The 19,687-nt window shown below is 42.8% G+C and overlaps 1 protein-coding gene across 7 annotated transcripts in view; it reads right to left on the bottom strand.

Annotated features, from left to right (window-relative positions):
- The window catches only part of jmjd8 (jumonji domain containing 8), a 45,842-nt gene that overhangs the window by 16,118 nt on the left and 10,037 nt on the right, over positions 1–19,687 (bottom strand). For 3 of the 7 annotated variants that reach the window (XM_086000689.1, XM_086000688.1, XM_086000687.1), the window contains exons 2-8: positions 13,315–13,404; positions 11,839–11,887; positions 8,954–9,050; positions 5,967–6,035; positions 5,055–5,174; positions 2,365–2,432; positions 69–181 (exon numbers count right to left, since the gene is read on the bottom strand). In XM_086000689.1, the coding sequence (XP_085856815.1) occupies positions 92–181; positions 2,365–2,432; positions 5,055–5,174; positions 5,967–6,035; positions 8,954–9,050; positions 11,839–11,887; positions 13,315–13,404 (583 nt within the window). In that variant the 3' untranslated portion in view covers positions 69–91. Of the gene's footprint in view, positions 1–68; positions 204–2,364; positions 2,433–5,054; positions 5,175–5,966; positions 6,036–8,953; positions 9,051–11,838; positions 11,888–13,314; positions 13,405–19,687 lie in introns of all 7 variants that reach the window. The other 4 variants (XM_086000684.1, XM_086000685.1, XM_086000683.1 and 1 more) reach the window with 2 other exon arrangements.

Here is a 19,687-nt window from a genome sequence, read left to right as displayed (position 1 = left end):
GTTTTTGTTGTTGTCCTTGCTAATTGTTTGTAATTGCATTGTATAAAATGTACATTGTTTTAGCTCACCTCTCCAGGGTGTATGGTGCACTCTATTGGTTTGTCCGCTTCTGATAAATGTGGGTACGTGTCAAACATCCACGAGAGGGTAGTCCTGTTCGGGTGAAACTCTGGTGTTTTTTCTGGTGGGTAAAGAAACCAGCGCTGTCCAAAATATTTAAGAAGTAATTAGAACAAATGGATTGACCCAGAACATGAGTATTTATAAATTAGTATTCAGGTACATTTCACTAAAGGCAGGTCTAAAGTGTACAACTTTCTGAAAAACAGAATCACAAATATCTTGTACAAGCTCATATCAGTATCAGTATAACTTACTGACATTTGCTGCAGTGTCTATTTAAGAATCCACTAGTTTATCACAAAAACTGATCAATACAAAACGAATGTATCAATAGCCCATTAGCCAACTGCCTCCCAGCAAAGGGGACAAACCCTTTGAATAAGCAGTAAGGGGTGCTGGGAGCAGAAGCTTGGAAACCAATGTCTGAACTTCAGAAACACTAACATCTCAGTTTGTGATCAGCAGGCCATGTGGAACATACAATTAGTAGTCAAACATCGGCATTACATCCTCATTTAACACAATTGACGCCGTAACACCAAGGAAAAGATACAACATACATTTATACCATAGAGGAAATGTGGCTGAACATAATCATAGAAGCACCTATCTGACAGACATTATGGGATGAGATTTCAGTCTTATCCATAAACCAATATTAAATGATGTGGTGGCAACAGGAGTTATGATGCATTACTGGAAAATTGCAACCATTTAAAAACATTTTTTTTGTAGAGATGTGCGATTGTCAGTTAAATACTTGAGAATAAAGCCACATCTTAGGAGTATTTATTGACAGCTGTCACTAACTCCATTATTAATCACAACATTGCCTTTGGAACTGTAACAGTGCGCATGATTGAACAGTGAGGACTCTCAAATGTGGAAGGCAAAAGAACTGGGGAGCGGGGAGGACAAACTAGAAAACCAAAGAATTAAAAAATTATTCCACAGTTTAAATGCCAGGCAAGTGGTATACACTCAGACAGCTGTTCAAACTCTTAATTTTTTTATTTAATATGCATCGTCTGATTCTACATAAATTACACAATGAAAATACAGGTGCAAGGTTGAGTAATCACTTATCATGGTGCGTCATCTAGGGTGGAACTAGCTGTACGGGGAGAACAGAAACAAATGGCTTTATAATCAGTGAATTTCTTCCTTTGAAAAAATAACTTTTGATTGGTCTTTGAAAATAAGTTAGAACCATAGAAATTTACAGCACACGAGACAATTCGTCCCATTGTGTCTGTGCCAGCTGTGTTATAAGCAAAGGAAAACTAATCCCACTGCCCCAATTTATCTCCATAGCTCTGTATCTTCCTCTACTGTAAATGTTTATCTAAAAGCTGCAGTCGTTTCTGCCTCGTGCTCCCTGTGGCAAAGCATTCCATACTTGGACAACTCTCTGCGCAAGGAAATCTCTTCTAACCTCTCTACTTTTTAAACTGATGACCCCTTTGTCACTATCTCCCTAAACCAGAAGAAATGGTCTTGCCCCATTCACTATCAAAACCCTTCATAATTTTAAAATCCTCTGCTCTAGTGGAAATAGTTTAAGTATCTCAAGTCTCATCTCTACTAATTTTCAACCCTGATATCATCCTGTTGAAACTATGCTGTACACTCTATGACTTTAATGTCCTTTCTATAATGGGGTACCCAAAACTGCATATAGTTCTCCAACTGTGGCCTAACCATTGCCTTGTACAAATTTATCATAACCTCTTTGCTCTTGTACTCTATATGTAAACCCCAAAATGTTATTAGTCTTTTTTTATGGCTTTGCATACCTGCACGGGCACTTTCAAGAAATTATGCATTTAAACCCCTCGGTCACTCTGTTCTTTCACACCCTTCAGCATATTTCCATTGAGTGTATGCTCCCAATCCTTTTTTCCTCTTAAAATGCATCACCTCACACTTCTCTGTAATAAATTGCATCGGTCACCTGTCTTCCTAACGAGTTATGACAGTCTGGTAGGTATTGTCTGAAAGGGTGATGGAAGCAGGTGTAATAGTAACTTTCAAAAGAGAATTGGATAAACACTGAAAAGGAAAAATTTGCTGGGCTACAGGGAAAGAGTGGGACCTAATTTGATAGCTCTTTCGAAGAGCTGGCACAAGCATGACGGACTGAATGGCCTTCTTCTGTGCTGTATGATTCTATTCCTAATAATGTTTATGATTATTCTGCTTCTGCAGGTAATGAATTCCATTGAGGACTGAAATTCTCACCTTTTGTCCGTATATAACCTCGGAATATCCTGCTCCATGCCAGTGGAATGGCACTCCTGTACCTGCACCTGAAAGCCAATTTCCAACCCCAAAAAAACACTTCTTAGTTTCTCTTTCATTCCATTCCAAATTATATACAATCAAGAGGATGAGAACAAGTTCATCAACAAGCCCATGCGTGCTGACCCCGATAACACAGATTTTAAACGTGCTTTCTTCATACCCTTTATGGATATGCTTGGTAAAGACGGCAGAATATTACTGAATATGAAGCTCCCTCGCTCCCAGGATAAAATTAGTCCTTTAATAGAGGTTAGGATTGACATAGCAAATAATTTTCATAAGTAATGAGGCCTCTCCCAGATTAAAGTCTCACCACTTTTTTTGTCATTAAGAGACTCCCTCCTTATTGGGCAATTTCTCCGAGTGACTCTCTGGTTTCCACATACCATCTGCATGCAAACAAGCAACCTTCTCCCAGGTTTCTACCTGCGACTCTCTGAAACCAGCTACTATGTGAGCAAGAGTAGCCCGAGGGAATTCATCCCTCTTGATTTTTCCATCCTCCTTTTTTGGAGGCTTTGAGTCTGTTACATAGGATATACAGCATAGAAACAGGCCATTCGGCCCAATCAGTCCATGCCGGCGTTTATGCTCCACACGAGCCTCCTCCCGTCTTTCCTCATCTAACTCAATCAGCATAACCCTCTATTCCCTTCTCCTTCACTTGCTTACCTAACCTCCCCTTAAATGCATCAATACAATTTGCTTCAACCACTCCCTGTGGTAGCAAGTTCCACATTCTCACCACTCTCTGGGTAAAGAAGTTTCTTCTGAATTCCCGATTGGATTTCTCGGTGACTATCTTATATTGATGGCCTCTAGTTATACTCTTCCCCACAAGTGGAAACACTCTCTCTGTATCCACTCTATCAAAACCGTTCATAATTTTAAAGACCTCTATTAGGTCACCCCTCAGCCTTCTTTTTTCAAGAGAAAAGAGACCCAGCCTGTTCATTCTTTCCTGATATGTATACCCTCGCATTTCTGGTATCATCCTTGTAAATCTTCTCTGCACCCTCTCCAGTGCCTCTATATCCTTTTTATAATATGGCAACCAGAACTTTACGCAGTACTCCAAGTGTGGTCTAACCAAGGTTCGATACAAATTTAGTATAAGTTCCCTACTTTTAAATTCTATCACTCTAGAAATAAACCCTAGGTGATTGGTTTGCTTTTTTTATGACCTTGCTAACCTGTGTTGCTACTTATAATGATTTGTGTATTTGTACTCTGCGATCCCTTTGCTCCTCTACCCCACCTAGACTCGCACCCTCCAAGTAATAAGTGACCTCCCTATTCTTCCTACCAAAATGTAATACCTCACATTTATCTGTGTTGAAATTCATTTGCCAATTATATGCCCATTCTGCAAGTTTATTAATGTCTTCCTGTAATTTGTTGCAGTCCTCCTCAGTATTGACTATCCCCCCAATTTGGTGTCATCCGTAAATTAAAAAATTGTGTTTCTGATTCCAAAGTCTAAATCGTCAATATAAATTGTGAACAACAGTGGTCCCAGCACTAATCCTTGTGGAACACCACTTCCCACCTTCTGCCACTCTGAATAGCTACCCTTTATCCTACTTTCTGTCTTGAAGCCAGCTAGCTATCCATTCTGCTACTTGTCCCCTGACTCCGCATTCTCTGACCTTAGTCATCAGTCTATTATGGGGTACCTTATCGAAGGCCTTTTGAAAATCTAGATAAATTACATCTACTGCATTACTACTCTCTATTACCTCTTCAAAAAATTCACTGAGGTTGATCAAGCAAGACTTTCCCTTTTGAAATCCATGTTGACTATTCGTTATTATATTTTTTGTTTCTAGATGTTATTCTATTTTCTCCTTTAGTAGGGATTCCATTATTTTGCATAGCAAAGATTGGCCTTCCATATACGTGGTATCCCAGACAAAACTACTATCTGAAGATAAAGCAGGCTGGAACTGTCTAGTAAGCCATTTGGTTCTTGCTTCAACCAGTCCTTGTAGTATTGCCTCTTGTAATCAGCTGTGTGGTCACTGGCCACTCCTGATCTCTCGAGATTAGGAAAAGATTGAAATATATCTATTGACTATTAAGCATGCTTCAATCTTGTGCACATCCCTGCTTCAATTCAGGTTCCATTGTCAGACACGTGCTCCCAGCTTTGCTTTCTGGAAGCTGCTTGATTTTAAATTTTAAAAGTTCATATTTTAACCTCTTTTCTAACATTATCAGTCTTGCTGCTTTACTGCTCCTGTTACCAGCCCAGGTCTCGGGTCTTCCTGTGTCTAATGGCTCAGACCCAGTGGTCTCACTGTTCTTGCTCCCACAATTGGCTCTGATCCAGTGACCTTGCCCTCTCTTCACCACTGGTTTGATCCCCAGGGCTTTGCTGCACCCATTCCTGCCAGCTTGAATCTCACAGCCTTGCACCAGTTTGAAGTCAGTCCAGTATAAACTATATCCAGATTTACTACTCCATCAAAGTAATTCTCTGCTTGCCACATCCATCTGTTCTGGCCACTATATTAATGTGTATTTTTGGCTTGCACATATGCAATTATTACACATGCCATAAAAATGATCTATCGGCAATAGGTTTGTCTTCTTCAGAATCAGCAGTGCAGAAGCTATGGACTAACCTGCTATCCCAAAGCTGTAAGCTCCTGTGGTCCCAGGTAGCTGGTATGGAGGCTGGATGTATGTTCTGAAGAGTGAGTCCCACTCTGTGAAATTGTTATCTCCAAAGAAGTAGAATGTATCTGTTCAAACAGGAAACATCACAAATACTATTTAAACAGCTCCTGAGCGCAGGCCTCGATCACTGGACTCACTGCTGTCCCACTGTAACCGTACGTTCACCTCAGTGGTTTATGATAAGGGGATTCGTGGGGAACACACATAGTTTAGTTAACACTACGTTCATCTATAGTAGGTGGTGCAGTGTGCTGGAGACCTATTTGATGTAACACGACACTGGTGGAATGCAGCTTCAGTTCCCCCACAATAAGTTCCTGATCTTGGCCACATTGTCATGGGGGGCTCAAGTGCCTCCCCACAGATGCAAGAATAAAATCGGAAGGGGGCTCAGCTCAGGCTGCTCTCATTTTGACTCCTGCCGATCAGAGTGGAGTGGTATTGATGGAGGTTCGGAAGCAGGTAACCAGGCTACAAGTTGTGCATGGCTCAATGTGATACAAAAATATACGTTACATCTTCATTTGAAATGGTTCTTGTTAAAAGGGAGTTTTGAGGCAAGTTATGGTACCAGATGTAAACTCTCTTTTGTTATTGATTCACTTAATGTCCCAAGTTTGAACAATAATTCTGGAACTGGCAACTGATGCGATGTATTAATTTCAAAATATGACGAGCCAAAGTGCAGAAACCTCCTGTTTGAACAGAAAGATCCGAGGACACCACCTGTTGACCCATTAATCTTTCTTTGTCTGTTGTTTCCTCTGTATCCCCTCTTGGTCTTGGTGTGTATGAAGGGACGGCTTTTGGAATTAATAATGTTTTAGTCAGAGTTACATGATCCAAGAAAAACTCACCACTACCCAAAGAATCCAAAGACTGAGGCTTCATCATGTGCTCAACATATTCTTTAAAAGGAACATCAACTGTGAGGAAGAGAAGGGAAACTATTTAGTTACAGACATGCCAGTACAGAGAAAGAACAGTTACAGAGGACAGTGTGCTGCTTCACCTGGAGTACCAATGCACATACCCTGAGTGGTGGTGACTTGGGGCCATTCCCTCCACTCTGCTTCAATTAGCTAGGCTCTGTGCTGAGGAGAGGATGAAAGTTGGGAAATAAAGCAGGTCGATCAGATATGCTGAGTGGAGAGGGCGCGAGCCAGGGGAAAAGACACAGGTGTGCTTTCCATTGCGTTTATATTTAATTTCATGACAAATGCAGATATTCTATTGATACTCAATGTTTTATACTTACAACATTTTGGGGGGAGGAAGTTAAGAAATATACTAGAACACATATTGCATAGCGTTAGGTAGATATTTTGGTTCACATTTAATTCATAGTAGCTCCTCACTGGTGACTGAAACGCTCTTCATAAAGTCCTAATGGGCCCATATATTATAGCGGCCAGACAGGAATGATGATTAGCAGATGGAACCCAGGAGAGGCAACAAAATATTGTTCTAGCCATAATGTTTCGCACATACACTTTCAATAAATTCAGTAAGAAAACGGGTCTACTGACAATAGCTATCACAATGACTGTACCAGTGCGAAAATCAGGTCATCCAGTGGGACACTGAATGGAGTGAGCACTGACCAACACTATTCTCAAACCTTCCAGAACACTGGCAGGGAACTGTGAATTGCTTGCACCTTGCATGGAGGAATTGATGTATGTGATTGGTGGGGAAGGGGAGGAAGAGAAGAATACGTCACAGTACAGATTTTGGACAATGAGGCATTAAGCATCTTGGTGTCTATATATATATATATATATACACACACACACACATGATTTAGACTTGGGTATAGGGAGCACAAGCTCAAAATTTGCTGACAACACAAAAGTAGGGGGCTTGCCAAAGAATGAGGCAATACATTTTGGAAGGAAAAACAAGGAATCAGAGTATGCACTTAGTGGAAAAATGCTGAAGGGTGTGGATGAAGACACCTGGGGGTTCAAATTCATAATTCCCTGAAAATGCAGGCAGATAAATGACCAAAAGCATTTTGTTTTAGTAGTAATAGTAGATGCATTGCTGGTCATCTTCCAAGATTCTATAGATTCTGGAACAGTTCCCATGGATTGGAGGGTAGCTAATGTTACCCCACTATTCAAAAAAGGTGGTAGAGAGAAAACGGGGAATTATAGATCGGTAAGCCTGACATCGGTAGTGGGGGAAATGCTAGAGTCCATTATAAAAGATGTAATAGCAGAGCACTTGGAAAACAGTGACAGGATCGGACAAAGTTAACATGGATTTACAAAAGGTAAATCGTGCTTGACTAATCTACTGGAATTTTTTGAGGATGTAACTGGTAAAATAGATAAGGGAGAACCAGTGGATGTGGTGTATTTGGACTTTCAGAAGGCTTTCGATAAGGTCCCGCATAAGAGATTAGTGTGTAAAGTTAAGGCACATGGGATTGGGGGTAAGCTAGTGACTTGGATAGAGAACTGGTTGGCAGACAGAAAGCAAAGAGTTGGAATAAACGGGTCTTTTTCCGAGTGGCAGGCAGTGACTAGTGGGGTACCGCAGGGATCGGTCCTTGGACCCCAGCTATTCACAATATATATTAATGATCTAGACAAGGGAACTAGATGTAATATCTCCAAATTTGCAGACGACACAAAGCTGGGTGGGCGTGTGTGTTGTGAGGAGGATGCCGAGAAACTCCAGTATGATTTGGACAAGTTGGGTGATTGGGCAGTTGTATGGCAGATGCAGTATAATGTGGATAAATGCGAGGTTATCCACTTTGGTGGCGAAAACAGAAAGGCAGATTATTATTTGAACGGCAATAGATTGGGAGAAGGGGAAGTGCAACCTGGGTGTCCTTGTGCACCAGTCGCTGAAGGTAAGCATGCAAGTGCAGCAGGCAGTTACGAAGGCAAATGGTATGTTGGCCTTCATAGCAAGAGGATTCAAGTACAGGAACAAGGATGTCTTGCTGCAGTTGTACAGGGCCTTGGTGAGACCACACCTTGAGTATTGTGTGCAGTTTTGGTCGCCTTATTGGAGGAAGGACGTTCTTGCCATGGAGGGAGTGCAGCAAAGATTCACCAGACTGATACCTGGGATGGTAGGAATGACGTATGAGGAGAGATTGGGTCGATTGGGCTTATACTCGCTGGAGTTTAGAAGAATGAGAGGGGATCTCTTTGAAACTTATAAAATTCTAGCAGGACTAGACAGACTAGATGCAGGAAGGATATTCCCGATGGCAGGGGAGTCCAGAACCAGGGGTCACAGTCTAAGGATAAGGGGTAGGCCATTTAGGACTGAGATGGAGGAGGAATTTCTTCACCCAGAGAGTGGTGAACCTGTGGAATTCTCTACCACAGAAGGCAGGTGAGGCCAATTCATTAAATATATTCAAGAAGGAGTTGGATATATTTTTTAAGGCTAAAGGGATCAAGGGATATGGGGAGAAAGCAGGGACAGGGTCCTGAGTTTGGATGATCAGCCATGATCTCATTGAATGGCGGAGCAGGCTCGAGGGGCCGAATGGCCTACTCCTGCTCCTATCTTCTATGTTTCTATGTTTTTTATAGAGACCATTGTATCTTTCAAAGGAAAATTGGATAACTATTTGAAGCAGAGGAATCTACAGGGCTATGGGGAGCGAGTGGGGCTGTGAGATCGGTTTTAGATTGCTTTAGCCAAGAGCTGACGCAAGCATGATAGGTGAAAAACTTCTATAGATATAAAATAAAAGGGAGATGCAAGCAAAATGCATTGAACTAATTCATTGGAGAAGCTGCAAGGGCACAAGGTTAGAATTATATTTAGCCTGGAAAGGGGTATGGAATGTGTTTACTGAAAGCAAGTGTACCTTTCTGATAGGAGTGAGTGTTTGCTGTGCTCAGTCTCACCAGCCGATTTCCAAACTCCTGCAGGAGACTTTGCTTTGAGCAGAGAGCCCGGAATTGCTGCAAAATACAAACACACAAAATGCCAGGTCACAGTACAGCTTTCAGAAAGGGTTGGCATTTCATGGTTTCCAGTCGGGGTATCTGACACTAATAACTGCTGTTGGTTTAATAATGATGACATCCCCATATTTCAACATCACATGACGTGTGGAATAATGGAGAGCTTGGGAGTGAATAAGAAGACTATAATTTAAAAGATGAGTGCAAATTACATCATGAACCATATAACTAAAGCTTGAGTACGAGTTTAAAACTTGAACACGAGATTAAATTACAGCCCTGGTATTCAGTGTACAACTGTGCTTCCACTCAACAGCAGACTACAATTATATATGTTTCTGTTTAGCACAGCAACAGTCAGCAGGTGGCTGGTGTATTAGGCTGGCTTTGACTGCATCTTGAATGAGTCCCAGAAAACAAACTGTAGGCCATTTTCTTGAAAACACAAGAAAAAAAAAAGAACTGTCTTTAGTGTTTCAGAGAAGTCAACCTTGCAAGAATGCATTGTCCTCTCTGGCAGGGGAGGGGTGGGGAGATGCTCCTGTTTCTCCCGGTTCCAGTAGTTCAGGTGGATGTTAAAGATCCCATAGCATGTCCCAGCCAACATTCATCCCTCAAGCAACACCACCAAGAACAGATTAACTGGTCAATCATCTCATTGACATTTGTGGGAGCTTGTTGTACACAAAATGGTTGCCATGTTCACTTACATAACCGTGACTGTACTTCAGAAATAATGTGCAGTACGTGAAGAACTTTGGGATGTTTAAGAGATGTGATATTAGCGCTACTCAAATGCAGTTTCCTTTATCTCTTGCTGTGCAGTCTGGGTAGGATGGTGTTGTTGTGGTCATTATGTGTCCATTTGTTTTATTTAACTCCCCAATATATGAGCCAAAATCCTACAGCAAGTTGTATAGTACACTTAACCAGCAGAAGCTGACCACGCTGATATGAAGCCTAATGTTGAGAGGTAACCATTATTTATCAATTATGCTATTAGTGTGACATTTCTACTTCAAACTCTGAATTGCTGAGTCAATGCTGAACTGAATGGCAATTTAATGCTGGGAATTCATAGCCATACCATACTGACCGATCAAACTCATTTCACTTTAGATACCAACATAAAAGAGGGAAGAGCACAGCTTGAATGGGCTCCAAAAAGCCCCTGAACTGAAAGAATGGTATTCAAGTCCAGTAAATCATCCAGATCCCCAAAGAGGGGATTTTCACTCCATATGCCTGGCCAGGGACCAGGAGTACATTACAAAACACTGGTGAGGCTTCAGCTGGTGTATTGTGTTCAATTCTGGGCACCACACTTTAGGAAGGATGTCAAGGCCTTAGAGAGGGCACAGAAGAGATTTACTAGAATGGTACCAGGGATGAGGGACTTCAGTTATGTGGAGAGACTGGAGAAGCTGGGGTTGTTCTCCTTAGAGCAGAGAAGGTTAGGAGATTTGATATAGGTGTTCAAAATTACAAATGGTTTTGAGAGAGTAAATAAGGAGAAACTGTTTCCAGTGGCAGAGGGGTTGGTAACCAGAGGACACAGATTTAAGGTAATTAGCAAAAGAACCAGAGGCGACCTGAGGAAACATTTCTTTTACACAGCGAGTTGTTGTGATGTGGAATACACAGCCTGAAAGGGTTGTGGAAGCAGATTCAATAATAACATTCAAAAGTGAATTGGATAATTACTTGAAGGGAAAAAATTTGTAGGGCTACGGGGAAAGAGCAGGGGAGTGGGACTAATTGGATAGGTCTACCAAAGAGCAGGCACAGGCAGGATGGGCCGAATGGCCTCCTTCTGTGCTGTATCATTCTATGGGGGAAAAATGTGGTTGCTTTGCAAAGCAACTAGGGCCTGGGCACGGCGATGTTTGCGCCGCTCGCGGAATTGATCAGACATTTTGTTGTAGCGTCAGTTGAGCGTGCAACACCCCAGACCGGACACTGAGTGGCGCCCCCTGCCTTTCCGCCTGCCGATAGCAACGACAGGTTGAGAGGAACGTTTTGCAGTCGGGAAGGGACTGGGGGAGCACTATTTAAAGGCGACCGCTTCCTGCCTTTTTTTGTCGGCGACATTTTTGCACCGCGCATTCTGAGAGAGAGGGAGACACTTCTGGAGAGATTCAACGCTGTGTGAAGGAGTTTTGGGTACTGAGCAGCACGTTGCAGGTTCATTTTGATTTGACCTTCCTTGCATCGATTTAGAAGAGCCTATGGGGGCTGCACTCTGAACTATTTCCCTGGGCCTCTCCATTGTTTTTCCAGCAGATTTGATGTACAGGTCTCTCCAGGCAGAGATTCAAGGCTGCAATGAGCAGGGTGTGGATGGAGAGCAAGATCCCCTTTAAGAACTGGCTGGTGCCAGTGTGTCCGTGTTCCATTGCGGACTGACATCACGAGCTTCACCAGCGCTCTGAGGTAATGCCTCGCTCCTCGGCGTTAGCGCCTTGAGAGAGGTGTGTAGCTCCTGATTTAGCGCTCCAATCACCTACAGGGGCGATAGAAGCCAAGTTTGCAGTCAGAGGCGATAATTAGCGCCAGGCGCTAAACTTTGCGCCCAGCTGATAATTGCGCCCCAAAGGGGGCGATACCGAATTTCTCCCCCTATGATTCTAAGTGTTGGAGTATATATTCTGTACTAACACTTATTTGCTTTGAATGCACACATCTATCAAACATGAAATATACTGAGAATTTCAAGATGCAGCAAGATTGCTTCTCACTCAGTTAAGTTTGGACAGAAAACAGCACATCATCAAAGATCATTCACCTCATTCTGTGTGATTCCTCGGATAATCACTGGCTTAGAAAAGGCGTACCTGTAAAACAAGAACATTTTACTTTAGCATTGGAACATCCAAACATTTTGTCTTCATTGGCTCCTGAGTGCGAGAAGGGGCGGCACATATAAAATTTAAATCAATGCTCCCATTAATTAGCTTTTTTTTTTTTTTTTTAAGTTGTTGGTATGAACTGAGCTTGGTTTTCTCATTTACGATTTACCCATCAACGAGACAGCAGTTCCAAGAACAACCATTTTCAAACATGAGAAACTAGGACACGAGAAATACAAACACAAATAGCTGTGGACCCCACATGGCCCTTTCACCCATTTCGCATATAAAAATGATTCTCCTTCGTTCAATTCCTCATCCTTGTTGTTCATTTCCCAAGTCACCAGAGAGCAAACATTCGCTGCAGTGGCGGCTTTGGCAACAATTGCCGTAAGTGAGATCATTGTGTGCCCCGGCCCTCCAGTGGCAAATTTATGCCAAAGTTTTCTGGAGAACTAATTGGAATATGTCGCAGCGAGCACAGCAGCGAATCAGAAGCGACGCGGTCAATGGCCAATGCATTGATCCCGTTGCTAATGGAGCATCAGAAACATTTCTAATTTTTTTCCAATTTCAGAGGATCTTGGTTGAATTAGTACCTCAATTCCTGATTAATAAAAACTACTATTTATTTGGGCGGACTTTTAATTTCAGGTCGGTGTGTCGGGTCGTGCATCAAATATACGGTCTTTTTAAGGGCAGCTTTTAAGTGGCTGCCGAAATAAAAATGACAGTCTGTGAGCAGGGTTTTGCTTGGATTCATGGAGTCAGGAGACGTGAATATCTCTCGCAAAGGCTATGTCCCAAGTCGACAGCTCTGTATTGATCAAGGGAAATATCCGGCCTGTAGACTGCTTAGATTGATTCCTGATAATTACATGCTAATTTGGGTAAATAGGCAAGAATTATGTGTGGCCTGTGCCGAGCTCCACAAAGACTCCCAACCTCTGGGAAATGAACCAACTTGCTTCCTCAAACACGAGTCCATAAATCACGCTACTGCCAGGTCTCCAGTGCCATTCGTTTTCAGTCTAAGTGGCAGCAGCGTGAAGAATGGCTTATATGCGGCAACTTCGTGATCGTGATAGGTTTCAATGAGGGCAGAGCTATGATAATCGCTTTCTATCTGTTTTCGGCAAGAGGCAACAGCGGAGTGGTTCAAAAGTCCCAGGAAATTATTGAGTGGCGCAAGTCACTCACGCCATAATTTTCGAGAACATCTGCGCTAGAATAATCGTGTGCACCGTAGATGCACCATTACTATGGCGCAAGTTTTCAGCAAATTCCAGGTCAAAAAGATGAAATGGAGGTGCCTGAAGCAGATGAAACAGATTTTGCAATAGGGCCTGTACTCAAAACTCCAAGAGGGGAGAGGATGGGAAGGTGTGCTGTACTTAGCTGTAAAAACGTACCGGTGAACAAATTCAGAATAAGTCAAAGAGTCTCTCACTTCCACATTGCAGGGCCCTTTGCCAACCATCTGCGTGGAGTGGTCTGTCTGCCTGCAAAAATGAGGTGCAAAAATGTTGGATCCAAGGTTATTGGACATTACAGTTGGCAAACATGATTAAAACATTCAATACGGTAAATCGGCAACAGATTCTCAGAAGGCTGTAATATGATCTGGGTTTGCTTACAAAACAGCAGTGACTTCAAAAGTAATTCATTGACTGTGAAGCACTTTGGGACATCCTCAGGACATGAAGAAAAATGCAAGTTTTTCTTTCTTTAGTTAGATACTCAAGAACCTCAAACCGTGAGTGATTTCCAAGCGACATCTGAACCTCAAAACCAAATTTTGGCCACTTAACTCACTGCCAAATATTGAATTATATACATCATATATTTAAAATAGTTATACCATTCACATGGATATATAGACCACTGTTATTTTACAGAACTGTACGTGTATAATTTATTCAGCCTTCGGGACTGGGAGTATTTTCTTATAATCAACTCAGTTTCCTGAAATGCCACAGGCAAGGTTTCCAAAGGACTATTATATAATAATCTGCCAGAGCACTAGTCTACATTTCTAGCACTGTGACTCACAGGTACTGTAAAAAAAAAAAAAAATTTTTTAATTGACAGTTCAGAAAGGAACCAAAACAGTCTATTCCTGAAACGGGACATACATTAGCAATGCCAGTGTTAGCAAACCAATAATCACAAGAACACAACAGTTCAAACACCTGAACTAACTTCAGGACACCGATCAAAATACACAGCTACTAGGGTTACACTTGCTCATAATTTCTAATTGTAAATCATTGTTAATGGCCATTTCAAAGTGACAAGACAAATTCTTCTGGAGAGGTGAAAACTGTTTCATATAGTATTAGGGTGTTAAAGTTCACTCTACAACTACAATATACTAAAATAAAATAAATTTAAACGTGCCTCTATTGTGTTTATACGACACGGGATTTGAAGAGAATATACAATGGCAAATTGATAAATATGAAAATTTACTACATTAGTGAGCATGATGCAGCCATGGGATTGAACGCTATTTGGTAACTCCAAACACAACATAAATTGTATATTGAATGCTTTGCCATCAAGTAGCACACACACACATATATATCTGTGCAAAATTTGGCTTACTGCCCATTATATGAATACTGCATGGAAGCTTTCATTACGAAACTGAGACAGGAACTAATCAGTGATTGTGATATAGGACCCAAAACTATATGACATCAAAGAAACTGGTCTATCATACAGTGAGGATCTGTTAGCAGAATCTTTCTGGTTTTATCAAATCTTTTAGCATTTTATTGTGCAATTGCACAATAGACAACTGGCAAAGAATTACAGGCTGTAATTCAATCAAATAGTTCGGACAATTTTGTAAAGCATGAGAGTGAAGCATTTAATATTTGCAGAACCTATCATGAAAAACAGCTCCTGGAGACTTGGCTGGTACATTCGCAGTTAGGTGGCTGTAGGTTGAGAGCAGAAAACACAAATAGTTTATACATCATTGTAAATTTATTCTAAGAAAAAGTGGAGGCAAGAAAGTCTCCTGCAGAGAATGTTTTTTCTAATTATAAGTTGACACTGGAGCCACACAGTAGGCAAATCACTGCATTCTTTGCTCCTCAGCTCAGTGGTCGCACTCTTGCTTGAGTCAGGTTGTTGGTTCAAGTTCCACGCCAGAGACTGGAGCACATAATCTAAGTTGACGCCTCACGCCCTCTCCGAGCTCATCACATGCATAAGACCCACCTCCTGCTACATTAACCCCATTCCCACTAAACTGCTGACCATCCAACTTACTTCCCACCAGCCCCATGCTAGCTGCAAATTTAAATGCTTCCCTCTCCTCACCTACTGTCCTACTCCCTTTCAAAACCACCATCATCGCCCTCAAAAAACCCACTGTTGAACCTTCTGTCTTTGCACCCCATCTCCAATCTCCCTTTCCTCTACGAAGTCCTCCACATCATCACCTGCCTCTGCCCCAGCTCATCTATGCCTTTGTCACTTCCAGTTTCGACTATTCCAATGCTCTTCTGGCCAGCCTCCCAACTTCCAGCCCCCATAAACTTCAGCTCATCCAAGCCTCCTTCAGCCCCACAAACACCCCCCCCCCCCCCCCAGGCGAACCTTCTCTGGCCTCTTTGTATCCCCTACCTTCACCAACCAATGGTGGCCGTGACTTCAGCCACCTAGGCCCCACAATGGAATTCCCTCCCTAAACCTCTCCATCTCCCTCCTCCTTTAAGAACCTCTTTAAAACCCACTTACTTTAAAGGTGCTATATAAATGCAAGTTGTTGAAAAGTTTTTCCTAAATTGACCTGAGTTTTCCCCACTTCCAGGTGATTGCATGATGTGAGGTAAAGTGGGGGTGTCGATGGTCTATGTATCTGCACTATGTGTAGATGGAGCGGGCCTGGCAGATTGGATTTTTTTCCCCCAGCCTTTGTTTCACATGTTATTTGTCTTCCATCTCCTGGATTCCTCTGCCAACAGGACTATGCTGCTCTACTGACTACACTGTTTGACTCGGTTGCGGTGACTCTGCTCTGCTTTTCAGTTGCTTCAAGTCTTAAGCTGCTGGAATTCTTCTCAAATTGGTTTCCGATCTCCTGGACTTCTCTGGACATCTAGACTACACTGGATTACACTGCAAGACTTACCTGCTGTGTCTCTATCTCTGCTGCTAAAAGATATTTTTTTAAATAACTTTTAAACTGTGGCTGTCTCTGATGAACTGGTTCTACTGGTTTGTCAGTTTTGTTGGCTTCTAGCTAGCAGCTGCTGTTTCACTTGCTGTCCGCTCACTCCACTGGTTTTCAGCTTTGATGGTCACTGGCTTGTGGTTTTACTTTTTCTCCGCCGCTTTGATCTACGGTGACCGTCAATTTCGCCATCATCTTATTGTACCACTACCAACTCTCATTCCTACAGCAACAACCTCCATCCTCGAACTCTCTACCCTTCAAATAGCTTCTGGACTTCACTCGCCTGCTTTGGACAGCGGTTCGTTGACGCTCCGTACCAGCCCCATCCTGCTTACGTTGGCTTTGTCCCTCCATGGAACCTCTGACTTTGACTCTGGCCTCCCTACTAATTGTCTCCAACCTATTCCCTGCTACCAGGAAATATGTGTCCCATTAATTACTACATAACCAGGCCTATGTAACCTGAGTTTTTCCGTGTGTCCATTCGCGTGTGCACTTTGGCTGCCGCTCCGGACCCGAGCCGTTCATTTCTTTTTCCATTTTTTCTCCAGACTTGACTATTCCAACGCACTCCTGGCTGGCCTCCCACATTCTACCCTACGTAAACTTGAGGTCATCCAAAACTCGGCTGCCTGTGTCCCAACTCGCACCGCATGTGTCTTAACTCGCACCAAGTCCTGTTCACCCATCACCCGTGCTTACTGACCTACATTGGCTCCCAGTTAAGTAATGCCTTGATTTCAAAATTTTCATCCTTGTTTACAAATCCCTCCATGGCTTCACCACACCCCCATCGCTGTAATCTCCTCCAGTCCCACAACCCCCACCAAGCTATCTGCGCTCCTCTAATTCTGCCCCCTTGAGCATCCCTGATTATAATCACTCAACCATTGGTGGCCGTGCCTTCTGTTGCTTAGGCCCCAAGCTCTGGAATTCCCTGCCTAAACCTCTCTACCTCTCTTCTCTCTCCCCCCCCCCCCCCCCTTACGACACTCCTTAAAACCTACCTCTTTGACCAAGCTTTTGGTCACCTGCCCTAACTTATCCTTATGTGGCTCAGTGTCAAATATTTTGTCTTCTTCTCTTCTTAGGCAGTCCCTCGGAACCGAGGATGACTTGCTTCCACATTAAAAATGAGCTTGCAGGTGACTGATTAGTCCAATGCGGGACCTACAGTCTCTGTCACAGGTGGGGCAGACGGTGGTTGAAGGGGCCGGTGGGTGGGGTGCTTGGGTTGACGTGCGCTCCTTGCGCTGCCTGCGCAATTTTGTTTGTTTTTTATTGATTTTGTCTTATAATACTCCTGTGAAGCGCCTTGGGACATTGTACTACATTAAAGGCGCTATATAAATACAAGTTGTTATTGTTTATGGTCTTATCCACTTGCGCTGTCACCTTTATCAATTGGTATATCAGCAGACCAAGACTTCTCTGCTCCTCTACTCCATTTAGAATCTTGCCATTTAACACTTATTTCCCAAAGATTAATCTACTCCCACCCTTAGATCTCTCTGTGTCTCCAGTTTTAATTACTCACCTGTATAATTTAATTTATTAGGAGTGAATTTAACTCATTTTGGTATAAAAATTTGACCTATTAACACTAAATATAATTCAATGTGGTTAAATGGGTCTGTCAGTATGATTGCTTGATCTTGAACCTCAGCCTTCACAATTCTCTGATCTTGACAGCTTTCTTACCCAATATGGTACAACAACAACAACTTGTATTTATATAGCGCATGTAACGTACTAAAATATCCCAAGGCACTTCACAGGAGCGATTATCAAACACAATTTGACATCGAGTCACATAAGGAGATATTAGGACAGGTGACCAAAAGCTTGATCAAAGAGGTAGGTTTTAAGGAGTGTCGTAAGGCGGGGGGGGGGGAGGGGGGAGAGAAGAGAGGTAGAGAGGTTTAGGCCGGGAATTCCAGAGGTTAGGCCTAGGCAGCTGAAGGCACACCTGTCAATGGATGAGCGATGAAAATCGGGGATGCACAAGAGTCTAGAAAAGGAGAACAAAGATCTCAGAGGGTTGTAGGACTGGAGGAGGTTACAGAGGTAGGATGGGGCGAGACCATGAAGGGATCTGAAAACAAGGCTGAGAATTTTTAAATCGAGGCGTTGGCAGACCGGCAGCCAATGTAGGTCAGCGAACATAGGGGTGATGGGTGAACAGGACTTAGTGCGAGTTAGGATACGGGCAGTAGAGTTTTGGATGAGCTGAGGTTTACAGAGAGTACAAGGTGGTAGGCTGGCTAGGAGAGCATTGGAATAGTCAAGTCTAGAGGTAACAAAGGCATGGATGAGGACTTCAGCAGCAGGTGAGCTAAGGCAGGGGCAGAGGAAGGGATGTTACGGAAATGGAAATAGGCGATCTTGGTGATGAAGCAGATATGGGGTTGGTAGCTCAGCTCAGCGTCAAATAGGACACCAAGGTTGCGAAAAGTCTGGTTCAGCCTCAGAGTTGTCAGGGTGAAAGGGGGAAAGATGATGTATGGGGGTTGGTGTGGAGTGCTGGTGCATGATGGGGATTTGGCTCTATACAAAATGGTCAGGAAAGGCAGTGCATAGCATTACCTCACATAATCACGTAACTGGGCTGGCTACAAGGTACAATCAAAAACATAGAAATGCAAATGTTGCAAGACAAAGGGGATTCTCAAGATGTGTAACCGCCCTAGAAACCAGACGGCCGAACAATGGCCCAAGGGCATTAAGTAGATCAGGAAGCAGACACGAAGTCAACGATTCTTAGGACTAGGACAAAGGGCCAGTAAACAAATGCTGATAAGAGATAAAACTGATGTTATAACGCAGAACATTCTAGAAGGTAGGCGGGAACAATGTATAGCACATCAAACTGTATGTATAAATATCTTCTAACTGCTGAAACAATTCGGAGAAGCTTGACGAAGGCGGAAGCAGGCTGTCTCCCTGCCGGTGCGAATAAAGGCTGTTTGGACCCTCAATCTTGGACTTGTGTTGAGTGATTTGAAATTGCTCCACAACAATTGGCGTAGTCGGCAGGATCTTGCAGCAGACGGCAGACGGAAGCATGTCAACCGCGTGAGTATGTTTAAAATTACCGCCCATAGTTAGGACAATGTAGAAGTTTTCTACATGTCGGCTGCCAAAGAGATCCGAATCTGCAGGTCTGAACGAGACTCCACGCAGCCTATGGATAACAACCCCAGGTGAAAGGACTCGACTCTTACTAACACTGTGTTATCTAGACTGAATCGGTAACATAGAGTAATGTTGCGAAAGTCGGTATAAGTTGCAAGTATCTGTCTCACTCGGGAAGAGTCTTGGGGAAAAAAAAAGGGAAGATACCGCTGACAACAAATAACCATGGGGGATAAAGAGATGGATTGGGGACCAGAAGGGTCCCTGACTGAACATGTGGCCAAAATAATAAGAAAAAGAATAAGCCAGAATGCTAGCAAGTAATTGGGATCCCAACGCTGTCCCCGCCAAATAAAAAAAATGGTGGAAGGCGAAAAGAAAAACAGAGAGAAGGCAGTGATAATAATAACCCGATCGTATTGCAAATTAAGTAAGAGAGCTAATGAATTCATAATAGC

The sequence above is a fragment of the Somniosus microcephalus genome, chromosome 11, assembly GCF_052327205.1.
Source record: "Somniosus microcephalus isolate GS21.2 chromosome 11, FLI_Smic_1.0, whole genome shotgun sequence".
Classification (NCBI taxonomy): domain Eukaryota; kingdom Metazoa; phylum Chordata; class Chondrichthyes; order Squaliformes; family Somniosidae; genus Somniosus; species Somniosus microcephalus.
The sequence above is the reverse complement of the archived record's forward strand: the minus strand, read 5'-3'. Positions and strand labels throughout refer to the sequence as shown.